The 13,384-nt window shown below is 37.0% G+C and overlaps 1 protein-coding gene across 1 annotated transcript in view; it reads left to right on the plus strand.

Moving 5' to 3' along the window:
• The window catches only part of ascc3 (activating signal cointegrator 1 complex subunit 3), a 255,180-nt gene that overhangs the window by 103,715 nt on the left and 138,081 nt on the right, over positions 1-13,384 (plus strand). Inside the window, exon 11 of the mRNA XM_077206021.1 lies at positions 1,118-1,282. Coding sequence (XP_077062136.1) covers positions 1,118-1,282 — 165 coding nt within the window. The remainder of the gene's footprint in view (positions 1-1,117; positions 1,283-13,384) is intronic.

Raw genomic sequence — 13,384 nt, forward strand, 5'->3', positions numbered from 1 at the left:
GGCGGTGGCTTCGGCATCATGATCTGTCCTCTCCCGGCCCCGACAACAAGGGGAAGTGGCGAGTTCGGCGTCCTGGTCCGTCAGCGGTGTCACGCGTCATCTCCACTCGGACTGCGGGTCTGGCCGACTCGCAGTTCTGTTCCTGGACCCTTGAAGACACCAGTGTGCATGCACAGGGAAGAGACCGGTCTCTCGAGGAGAGGCGCGCTCAGCTTTTAACAGGCGGCGGTGATGAGGCTTCGTTCTCGTCAGGTGTGCCTCATCACATGCCGCCAATTCTCCTCATCAGCGCCCCTCCTCTCCAATCACACACACTCCAGTCGGGAGCGTGGCGAAGGGCGGTGAATTAAGGGACGGGGTGGCGCTAATTACGAGGGAGAGGCAGATGATCCGTCACTATATATATATATATATATATATATATATATATATATTTTTTTTTTTTTATAACAAAAAAGAGGAGCATGTTACAAATAGTACAATTTTTAAGAAAATACAACAAAATACAACTGTATACTTGGGGGATTAATGTAGACATTGAAACATTTACAAATTTTCAGAGTTTTAACTGCTTTTTGCATCATGGAAAATCGAATTGAGTCAATATAAAGCTCCATTTCTTTCTTAAATTATATAAAACAAGTTTTTTTGTTTTTTTTTTACAGAAAAAATTTACATTTGTGAACATGGAATTTTGCCATTAAAAGAATACAATTTATCATATAAACCTGACTGTGCTTGTTTCTATAATTCTCCAAAAGACCAAATAATAGATGTTTAAAAAAAAACCCAAATGGCATTGACACCATTATATGAGAAAACTGAGCTGGACGATGACATCACGGGTTTCTCCAGAGCTGCTATATATATATATATATATATATATAAACTAAATAACTTTTTACAACAAAATTGAAAAACATCACTGAACGTATCCTTAAACTGAAAACTGAAAACATCCTTAAACTGGACACTATTTTCTTCTGGAAACAAACTTTGTTGCATTATTTTCCTGTTTCCTCTGTAAAGCTGCTAAAGCGCTATATAAATTAAGGTGACTTGACTTGACATGTTCTCCTTGGGAAAAAGCCCAGCTGATGAGTGTATTGTGTGTTAGATGCTGGTGACGACTCCAGAGAAGTGGGATGTGGTGACGAGGAAGAGTGTGGGAGACGTGGCTCTGTCTCAGATCGTCCGACTGCTCATCCTGGATGAAGTTCATCTTCTTCACGAGGACAGGGGGCCCGTTCTGGAGAGCCTGGTGGCCCGGACACTGCGGCAGGTAACACACGTTTATATATATATATATATATATATATATATATATATATATATATATATACACAGTGGATAGCATAAGTGAACACACCCATGCTAAAGTTGACTAAAAAGAGGAATAAAAAATCATCTTTTGGAAATTTATCTTAATGCCTTAATTTAAAAAATGAGGAAAAATCCAACTTTAAGGACACCAATTTTCTTTGTGAATGAATAATGTATCGTAAATAAATAAATGTTCTTCCTTAAAATACAGGGTGCATAAGTCAGGACACCCCTATGTTAAATTCCCATAGAGACCCATATATTTTACCCATATATAATTCCCATATAGCATTCCACGTGGAATTATTTGAGGAAAAAACAATTCCAAGTAAATTATTAAAATATTTGCATCTATTAATTTTGGTTGATATACACTACATGCTTAGAAGAAAAGGTTCTGTATATAACCCTAAAAGCTTCTTTTAGATACTTCATATATATATATATATAAACAGTTATTTAAAAATGATTGAACAATATTACAGATTTTACTGTACTTCAATCAAATAACAGACTTGGTGAGCAGAAGAAACTTCTTTCAAAATAATTTAAAAAATTTTACTGACCCCAAACTTTTGATGGTAGCGTATATTCATATAGCTCAAAAAAATTGCTAGGAAAAATTAACTCGACTTGTAACTGTCCAAGGGCAATCCGTTTCATTTTCCCACTTTAAAGGTTGTCCAAGTCACTCAAGATAATGACATATGGACACTCACATGAAGAATATTTGAACCATATTTTCCAAGTGAAAAATGAATAGTTTTTCAGTGCTGCTGGAGTTTGACTGAGAGCCAGGCCTGCAAAAAATAAATTGAACAGATTCTTATATTTACATCTTTGTATTAATAGTAATTTTTTTGTGGCTTATTATAGTAAACCAAGAGTAGTCAGTGTTGCTGTTTGTTTATTGTCAATATTATACTGTTAATTGATATTCCCTAAATAGTGTGTATGCAAGATAATTGTAAAGGTCTAGGGTGAATGAAATGGGAAAGTCCCATGTGCTTCCTCTTTTAATATCTCAACATTGGTTATTATAGCAGCATGAAGTTATGTTTGGACTTTAATAGGTCCAGAAGTGTGTGTTGTTGTGCGTGCACAAGGAGCAAGTAAAACAAATGTGGTTTGCATAAGGTCACATTATGTCCAATCAAGTTTGACACCCCTACATTAAAAGCTCATGCAGGGAAAAAGCAACTTGAAAAGATGTTTTCTCTCTCTCTCTCAGCAGGACATTAAGAGAATAGTAGCATTGTCTTTTCCACTACTGATTTAGAATGAATTACCAGATATAATATCAATATCCCAGTAGTTTGTTGGTTCACCCAATCTTAGGTAATTTCCTCCTCCAGTGGATGTGTGTGTGTGTGTGTGTGTGTGTGTGTGTGTGTGTGTGTGTGTGTGTGTGTGTGTGTGTGTGTGTGTGTGTGTGTGTGTGTGTGTGTGTGTGTGTGCGTGTGCGTGTGTGCGTGTGATTGATTGGACCCCTCTGATGATGATTGACAGCCGCCCTTACTAGAATCACTCTGGCCATTTGGGATATCAGTGTGATTATGCAAATCCTGACAGCCGGGGAAACGACAGCCCACTTTTCGTGGCGTCCCATATCCATGTTCATTCTGACGAGTCGCAGTCAGGTGTCAATCACACGCAGGAATTTACAGAAATAAGCTCAAGCAAAGCTCACGTCTACTCTGTGACAAACTACACGGTAATATTGCCCTTCAAGATACTTTCACAGGGCAAAGTGTCAGAAAATACAGCCTTTTCTTTTACAACACACATTTCTTCGTTAGCCGAGTTTTTCTTTGAGGCCTGAAGCTCTGAGTGGCGAGTAAGTGAAAGGAAATGACATCAAATGAGACTGCTGTTTACTGTGTCCACGCTCGATTCGTTTGAAGTGCTAACTGACTCCAGTTCAGCGAGGCTCTGTGTGCTCTTCTCAAAGCCAAGCTGAGCTTATTATCCTGCGAGATCACACCGTGCACTAGATTTTCAATGTCAGATTTAGTTTCTTTGGCTATGAGGAATGCAATCTTTGCACTTAATTTCAATTTTAAAAGCTAAAAGATAACAAGCTATTACTTTGCCGAATGTCATCCTGACACATCAGGTACAGTTAGCGGCAGAGATTAGCATATTCAGTTCTTTTGGTGCCCACGGTTTTGCTGCATTAAAGATTTTCTGTACAAATGAACTAAAATGAAATAACTTTTTTACTTTCTTGCTCACAAACTAGCGTTCACTCACAACCCCTAATTTGGAAGTGTTTGTTAATGCACACAAGTTTCTTTCGATAACACTCTGAAAAGGTGTACGATTGTCAACTGTCCACTAGGGCTGCGACTAACGGTTATTTTGATAATCGATTAGTTGGCCAATTGTTTCTTTAATTAATCGAATAATCTGATAAAACACCCAATTTTCTTTTTTTTTCTTTTTTTTTTACAAAACACACTATCCCACATCCTGCCCAATGCTGTCCTTCAAACAAATTGAATGCTATGAAAACATATAAAGTGCATATATCTATATCTATCAAAAGCACTATTTAAATCACTACATTAAAAAGAAGATAACAAACTGAGTGTTAACAGATAAGAGGAATGTTCTGCAGGAACACACACATTTACTCACCTGTTACGGTCATTTCTTTATCTTATAAATGTAAGAAACTTCTCATTACACGCTGTTATCCCTTTACAGTTTTAAACTGACTTTTAAAACCTAAATTTAACGTCCAACAACAGATGTTTCAGCAACATTATAATTTTTGCTTTGAATATTAATTATATCCTAATGTGTCACGTCTGTTTTGACGCCGGCGCTCATTAAGTAAAGTCTGAAGTTTAACGCTAACCATTAGGATGAGCCTTCATGGAAAATTGAAATACTTGTGTGAATTTGAAACGCTTACAAGATAAGGATATAATCGTAACACTGAGGAAACATATCACACATTAAACGGCACACGCATCTGTCAAAGCGCCATGTTAAACATTACACTAATTCATTAGCTTGACTCTAATAATAAAGTATTGTCATGTTTTGGGCAGCTTGGATCTCACACCTTTCCAGCAGCGGCTCACTTTGTTTCCTCTAGACCTTTAGATGCATCGAAATGTGTTATTCAGTGCTGTCATTTGATACGACTGGCGGAAGTTCTCGATGTACGCGACTAATTGATAATGACATTCCTTGTCGAGGATTTTCATTTTCGACTATAATCGATTTTTATCAATTGCCGCATTTCCTCAGTCGGGCCTGAAGCTCTGCACTTAAACCCATCCGTAACACACCTCTCTAGAACAACGTCACACAAACCCATCATTTCACCAACAAAGTAATGTTTTATAAGAAAACGAATCAGAAAGAAATCACTGGAAAGTAGCAAGATCGCAAAACGAACATGATAAAAGCAGCCGTTTGTTGGCATTTTTGTTGTTTAGGCCTACCTAAAAATGTAAAACCCAAGTGTCAATGTTTTTACCTGGGATGTCCCGATACCATTTTTTCTGAACCGATCCGATACCAAAAATAATGAGTATTGACCGATACCAGCGCAGTTTTTTTCTATAAATCAAGTAGAATTTCTATAACTCCGTGTGTTGAACTGATAATCACTCTTTTGTGTGTTAAACACAACCTACTTAATACAGGCAACATCATTATAAAGAAAAACATCAAATAAAAAAAATATATGATCATATTCTATGACAAAAATTCTATTACTAACTAGATTAGTGGATAACTCAGCAGTAAAATATAGTCTAGAAAAATCATGAGTGCACAATAATTGTATAAAATCTTAACATTTAGTGAAAAAACATTATTTAGTGGGGAACAAATTCGAGACAATAAGTGTAGCACTAAATCTGGTAAAACATTACACATTGCTCTTTGTATTGTTGTAAAATACATTAATGAAAAACAAGATAGCAAATATCAAAAAGGTCAATTATTTTATATATAGTCTACTATAAAATTAAGATTTTTTTTAAAATGTATAGCACAGCTGTTTAATGAGGCAGCAACATATGATAGATGGGACAGAACAAAAAAGGCTATTAATAATCTTTCATTGCTCAAAAGTATTAAGATATGATTATGAAAGGCTGCAATACAGTGCGGCACACAGCGCTTATGCGCATCCCGAGCGCAGAATGATGCGCTTGAAGCAACACAGAGTCACAGCGCGCAGATCTTCGAGTCCGCATTGAAAAGTTCAAAGCACAAAAGAAAGGCATATCGATGCGTCGTGTATTATACAGTATCTATCTATGCAATAGTTTATTGAGCCTTTTCTTTAACAGTTTTAAATTCAGTTACTGTGCGCGTAAAGAACAATTATAGTGCTCTCCAGTGTTGTGATCTAACAGACACATGGTAGAAAGGAACATGATTAAGTTACAGCAATACAGTCCAGCAAGATAGTCATTTTATGCGAAACCATAGAGCTTTATCTACAGATCAACTATAATAATAGTAACATTGAATCTTGGAGAAAGTCTTTTGAGGTATAGTGGGGGCACCAGGGGCACCACACTGTCTTAATACGACCCTACACACACACACACACACACACACACACACACACACACACACACACACACACACACACACACACACACACACACACACACACACACACACACACACACACACACACACACACACACACACTCTTCTGTTGATTCCTGGCCTGACTAACGTATTCCAAATCACTCCATTGCAGCAGGTCAGGCGATAAAAGAAAAAGAAAAAGTTTTTAACACATGCTTCTGGCATATGTACCCTCAGATTATTTCAGTGAGGTCCAGAAACAAGGGAAGTCAACGTGCAGATCCTGTTGATGACAAAATGTGGCGAATGGAAAACGGAAGCATACTTACTAACCACTTAACCAAAAGTTTCTCGCAGCACTACTTTACACCTGTGCACTGCGGAAAGCTGCATAAAGCCAGTCTGAATGGACCTGCTGATTTCCTCAGCTCTTCCCGTCTGTATGCGTTTCATGTTTTATGCATCAGACAGTCAGTGGAAAGATGGTCGGTGGGCGTGACGTCTAAAAGCCCTAACAATCAATGGAGAAAAAATCAGCTTGATTCCTGCCGTTGAAGATGACCTGTGTGTTTTGTCAGCTATTCAGTCTCACTGTTAATCATGTCACCATGAAGCTAATGAAGATGTTGCTGCTGTAGTTAGACAGACTTACATCAACTACAGCATAAGAAATCAATCCGGCATGAAAGCTGTCAAGTAGATTGACTGTTTCCCAACCCTGTTTATGGAGGAACACCGACAATACACTTTTTTCAAACTCCTACTAATTGAACACCTGATTCAACTCAGCTCATACTGTAAGTATTAAAGACTCCTGGGGCCGTATTCACAAATAATTTTAAGGCTAAAAGTAGGTCCTAATTGGCGAGTTTAGGAGCAACTCCTAAAAATAATGGGCGTGTCACTCCTAACTTTAGGACTCCTCATTTTTTTCACTAAGAGTAATTCACGAAGCATTTTAGCCCTAAAAGTCGCACCTAAGTCTGGGACAGCTTAAAAGAAGTCGAGAGGACTCCTAACTCACTAAGACCTATTCACAAAGGATTGTAACGCATACCACCGCCTCTCGCAGTCGTCCGGGGTCCGCCACACAAGAGGGAATGCTGCATTGATCTGCAAACAAATCCTCTCCCATGTCTCACGCTTAATTTTGCTTGATATCCCATTGTCGAATTTCCCTTTTATTATGTTTTTTTTCTTTTCAGCACCAACTGGGCCAGCAGCAGTAACTGATCCTGCGTCCAGTTGGGCTTTCTTTTCCGTTTGGCGAGTTCATAATCCACCGTCTTCAACTATTACTTTACTTCAATAGGAGCAACATTCCCTTGCTTTAAGTAGTCTATTTAGGCTATGGAAAGCTCGTTTCCGCCACAGAATGAAAAATAAAAAAGGTAATTGCGACTTCCTATATCTCGCAATTGCGACTTTATTTCTCACAATTCTGACTTCGTATCTCACAATTGTGAGATAAAAAGTCGCAATTATTTTTATTTTATTTCTATTCAGTGGCGGAAACAAGCTTCCATACTAATAGGATGTCAATAAACCAAGCAAGTGTTAATGCAAGTGTCGTTTTTCATTATCAGGCAAGTGGCGGTTTCATTAGGGTATTAGGCTACCTTAATTTAATTTAATTCACCACTTTTCTCTCTCTCTCTCTGCCTTTTTAGAATTACCCTTCACTGGGGCCTGCACAAACATGTCATTATATATGCATTTCGATGACATTACTATTATTATTTTGTGTAGGACACAGACATATTTATATGTGGTAATTCGATGATTTGTTGCGTCTGTGTTATGTTCCGCATGACGGCCCTGTCATCTAACAACCAATCACCGAGATCATTGCGAGGAAACTCGTGCATGAGAATTGACGTCATCCATAGCAACGAAGAATCACTCTTAGTTTAGTTGTCGTCATTTTTCCTTACTAAGAGTAGGTCTGAAAGGCGTTGTGAATAACTTTTAAGAGAAAACTCCTAGCTAAAATATTTTAGTTTGATTTAGGAGTACTCCTAGTGGTAAAATAAAATTCTTTGTGAATACGGCCCCAGGCCCTGAAATGTGTCGGATTAAGGGGATATCCATAATGTGTTCTGTTGGTGTGCCTCCAGGAACAGGGTTTAGACCATAGATTTATACAGTCTATGATAATTACAGGACTATTTCCTACACATATTTTTGAGGACACTTCTATACTTATATGGAATACTTCCAATATACTCTGTGTTAGTAAATGTTACGCTATTTTTGAAATGCAGGCTTAACATTGTATGATAACGTTTCAGATTGTTTTATACAGCCTACAGCTGATTCTGGAGGTAGTATAGTTTTAAATAAAATTATTTTAAATAAATAAATAAATAAAATTATATTAGAATTTCACTCAGCAGGAAAAATTGAGCTCAGACACTCTTGGACGGTCTGTTAGTACAATTAACCGCAAAAGCAAGCCATATTATGTGATAATTGTATGAAATAATCCCGAAAAAAGCATAAACGCGGCAGAGATGGGAAGTTCAGCGGCTGAGATTAGCTGAGGTGACGTGACGCTAACAGACAAACGGCTAGTAGTGACATCAGCGGCAATCCACCTGTCACTCAAGTGGCCACGCCCTTAATTATGCAGAACTTTAAGGCTTAATATAATTTAAACGGATGAGTTATAAAAAAATTCACCCCCCTCACAGTTAACATGATGGGTAAAATTAACATTATAGACCAAAACCACTTTTTTGTACCAGGCGGTAAACACATTTTTTTCTGCTGTAAAGTTGGGCATTTTAACATGCGGGTCTATGGGATTGACTCTCTTTTAGAGCCTGTCTCTAGTGGCCAGTGGATGAAGTGCAGTTTAAGTCACTTCCATGTTGGATTCAAGAGAGAGAACGAAACATTGCTTGGTTTAGACACTTAAAGCTAATTCACATTTCACCAACACACACCGACCAACAGCAACAACCACCAGATTATAATATGCCATTTCTCAGATATTCCAAGCCCCGTCCGGGAGTGGCGATTCAGTGTCGGTCAGTGCAGTGTGAATTCAACTTTTTAATGCACCCCAGTGGAAAGAAAGAAAAAAATGTATCACTCTATAAAGCAGTTAGGAAATTATAAAACAAGCCCTCATTTTAGCACACATGGTGTCCTCTGTCAACACTGTTTTCTGCTCATCATCCCCCATCCTTGCTGTTGCATAAAACTGAGTCTGAAGGAGCTCTTACGTCTGGATTTCACAAAGTCTGATGGTCATGGCCCGTATTCTTCAACGTTACGACATCCATCATCCAGTATTTTCAGTATTCAGGCACTCTGTCCCTGTCTTAGAAAACAGCAACCCCTACATAAAGGTGGTGATAAGGCTGACCATGACCGCTTTAGGCCTCTTCCCACATTATCTATATTCAAAGTGAAGGAGAAACATGTTCAAAGGATGACTGTTCCTGATGTCCAGAGAATATCCATGCTAACTATGTGTCTTATACATATGTTATATAAACCTTTTTCTTTTCTTTTTTCTTCTTTTTTTTCTTCTTTTTTTCTTTTAACCCATGACTATAAACATGAACATATACATTTCCATGTAACAGAAAAAAAACACACATAAAAAAAATAAATAAATAAAAACCCAGCCTCTCAGTATTATATAAACCTTTTTTATATTAAGCACAGCTAAATGTGACATTTATTATAATTAATTTATCAAACATTATTTTAAGTTCACTTAATTTGAAAGTTGTTATATTATTTCAATTATACTCATATGTTGTGTGCGTATAATTACTCATTTTATCCCCAGAAATTGAGATGATAAAATATGTCATTAAAAAAAAAAAAGATTCAATTTAAAACATGTATTACAATATTTATATAAAAAACTTAATACACATTTTAATGTTAGGTGTGATTCATCCTGATTAATTACAGGAAAATCTGTGATTAAATATTATAAATATTTAATATCAGTTGAAAACATTAATATTATCAAATAAATTGAATAATTTATATAATATAAATACAATAGTTTATATGCAGACAATACAGCCATATATACGGTTGTCCTTAAATTTGATGCAATAAATCTTCTGCATTCAATATATTATTTTTGACATCAGTTTTGTTTGAATAGTTATAAAACAAAGGTCAAGTGTTTTGAAATATTATTTCTGTACAATAACTGTTTGAACAAAACCTTTTAGACATTTATCCTTTTCTTGTCAACCTAACTGAGTAAGTGAAACTCTCACAGCCAAAATAAACCCAAAAAATTTGGTGATTTGAAAAACTATTGAATTCTATATTTGTTTGATTTTTGTGTAAGTGTTGATGTAAGTTTTATTCATTTCCATACACCAAACATAACGGTCCTTTTTTTATTTGTCATATGAAATAGTGAGGCGGACAATAGTGTCTTTTGTTTACAGAAAAAAAACTAGTAATGGCACAAAATCAAAGAATTTCTGGCCACAACACAGCAGAAATGTTTCCCCGTGTCTCTTATTTTAATTAGGGTATGTGCGCAGTAGTCGAGCCAAAAGTCAACACAGTTCGAAGGTATGCCTGTTTTTAGGAGACTTTGAATTATTGATCTCTGCACAGTAAGCAAGATCGTGGCCTGTGGAAGTAGCGAAATGAGGGGCATCATTAATAAAAGATGCTGGAGGAGAAGAGAAACACTGTTTCTTGCCTTATTTTCCCGTCAGGAGGAAAAACAAAAAAACAAGGTTGATATATTATGGTTGTTGAATCTTTTAGCGTCTATACTGTAATTCATGTTTTTGCCATTTTTCTTCAGACATTGTCAAATGCTAAGCTTTTCTACATCACAAACTTTGAGGATTTCAGTTGCTTATTTTAGCTGTGCGGTCTAAAGATAGCGCTCACACACACCCTTGGGAACCAGCATTGATTATGGGATGGTTAAATAATGATTTCATATCTCTCCTCACAGACGAGCATGGCCATACTTGAGCTGAGTTAAATGTGAAGGGTCTATACTAGCTCTCTTCATCGACTGTATTTATGGATGAGGATTGTTGTATTAGATTCAGAAAAAAGCATCATATATAAGAGAGCTCCTGTGTGTCGAGATGGTTTTGTATTAAGAAACACTTTACAATAAGGTTTCATTTGTTAACATGAACTAATAATGAACTTCAGCTCTACAGTATTTATTAATTTTAACATTTACTAATATATTATTGAAATCAAAAGTTGTATTTGTTAACATTAGTTAATGCACTGTGAAGTAACATGAACAAACAATGAACAGCTGTATTTTTATTAACTAACATTAACAGAGATTCACAAATACAGTAACAGATGTATTGCTCATGTTTAGGTCATGTTAGTAAATACATTAATGTTAACTAATGAACCTTATTGTAAAGTGTTACCGGATTGTTTATTAGACCCAACACAGTACTTTTTTTTATTGTTCTAAAGTAAACTCATGTAAAAAAAAAAAGTTACACACAACTTTATGCTGGAAAGGGAAGTAAACTATTTTTTTCACATTAAAATCCATTTATGTATTGTTTATGGCTCCATTCAATTCTATTGTAAGTTCCTCACTGCAACCCCCTTAGTTTTTTTTTACAATATAAACAATTTTAGCATCTTAAATAAATATTAAATTACCATTATTTTCTGTGGTAATCAACATTAAACTACGAGGGCCTTTTAAGTAAGCCATTTACCAGCGGTGTAGAATTTACACACTTACTCATTAACAAAATACATGGGAAATAACAGCGAGTTATTTTTGCTATCCTAATAAAGTGCGCGATTATGGGTAGCATTTTATGTCCATTTAGCATTCTCATTTTTACCGTGCTATCAGAAAAGATTTGCGACACATTTTTGGATGACAGCGACCAGTTGAGAACCTCTGATATACATGCATGAGAAAATACATGGCAGAGAATATTATTTAGGATCTTTTGACCCAGATTCTGCCGTCATATTTTGGGATGTGCTGGAATCATATCTCCGGCTCTCGGTTTGCACACATCAGGGTAGGGTTGCAACAGCCGTTCGTAAATTCGTTCTTAAATTCGAACGTAAAGTCCACACTAGAGGCTTAGTAACTATTAGCTAGTTTGTAACTAACACTGTACTATATTCCGTTGCACCATTTGTTCAGGCAGAACGTAGCTAGTAGGTCGTAAGCTCTCCGTAAAGTAATGCTTAGTCGCATGATATGACGTTTAGCCTCGATGAACCAGTAGCAGCCTTCAAATACGTGAGCAGAAGTTGTGTTGAATCGCCGTGAATTTCAGTTTATCCTTCATTCTAACAACTTTTACCTCACGTTACTAACGGTAAAAATAAGTTTCCATTAAATACGATACTTGATCATGAATAACATAAGCGTTTTTATGTGTAAATAACATTCAGAAACTGTATTTGAAATGAAATAAGGATCAATAAATAAATACTGATACAAAAAACATAAGATATTAGTACGTTTATGGATTATGACTGATATTTGACTTGCACAACATGGACCGATGCACACAGCGGCGCTCTTTAGGACGGGTCGGTGTTAAAGAGCCGCTAACAAAGTTATCTTTTCACATAATGTTCTCTCTCTTAAAATGTAAGCAAGTGTAAATGTCAGCATTATCATATATGTCTAAAGAATTGAAGTCTGTCAGGTAAAAGAAGAGCTTATGGATGCAACGTAAAAATATTTAGTAGTTTGTAAGTCGTAACTTAAATCCCATTTACGTCAAAACTAGGCTAAGTTGTAACTTACGCACAGCTGGTGCAACCGGCCCCTGATTCTGTACACAGTATTTATGCTGTACTTTCCTCTCCTCAATCACGGTGTTCTTCTGTACGGGCAAGCGGGACAGATCTCCTCAGCACATCATTACTGTTGCCTCACACACATAAAAGTGCTCTCTCTGCAACGCCGTTTATTAAACGAAACAGCTTGTCTTTTAAAGTGTAGCGTCTGTAAAAGTGTCACATCGTCCTCAGAGGACAAACCCTGAGATGATCGAGTTCTGAAAGCTTTTACTGTATACTTTACAACCTCTTGAAATGGTGTTTCTATCTATCTATCTATCTATCCATCCATCCATCCATCCATCCATCCATCCCTATCTGTCTCTCTCTCTCTCTCTCTCTCTCTCTCTCTATATATATATATATATATAGTGCTGCTTCTCTGTAGCCCAGGTCAGGCGCTTCTGCCGCTGTTTCTGGTTCAAAAGTGGCTTGACCTGGGGAATGCGGCACCTGTAGCCCATTTCCTGCACACGCCTGTGCACGGTGGCTCTGGATGTTTCTACTCCAGACTCAGTCCACTGCTTCCGCAGGTCCCCCAAGGTCTGGAATCGGTCCTTCTCCACAATCTTCCTCAGGGTCCGGTCACCTCTTCTCGTTGTGCAGCGTTTTTTGCCACACTTTTTCCTTCCCACAGACTTCCCACTGAGGTTCCTTGATACAGCACTCTGGGAACAGCCTATTTGTGCAGAAA

This window comes from Siphateles boraxobius, unplaced genomic scaffold (genome assembly GCF_051911475.1).
Source record: "Siphateles boraxobius isolate OS27281-9 unplaced genomic scaffold, OSU_SipBor_1 12, whole genome shotgun sequence".
Taxonomy (NCBI): Eukaryota; Metazoa; Chordata; class Actinopteri; order Cypriniformes; family Leuciscidae; genus Siphateles; species Siphateles boraxobius.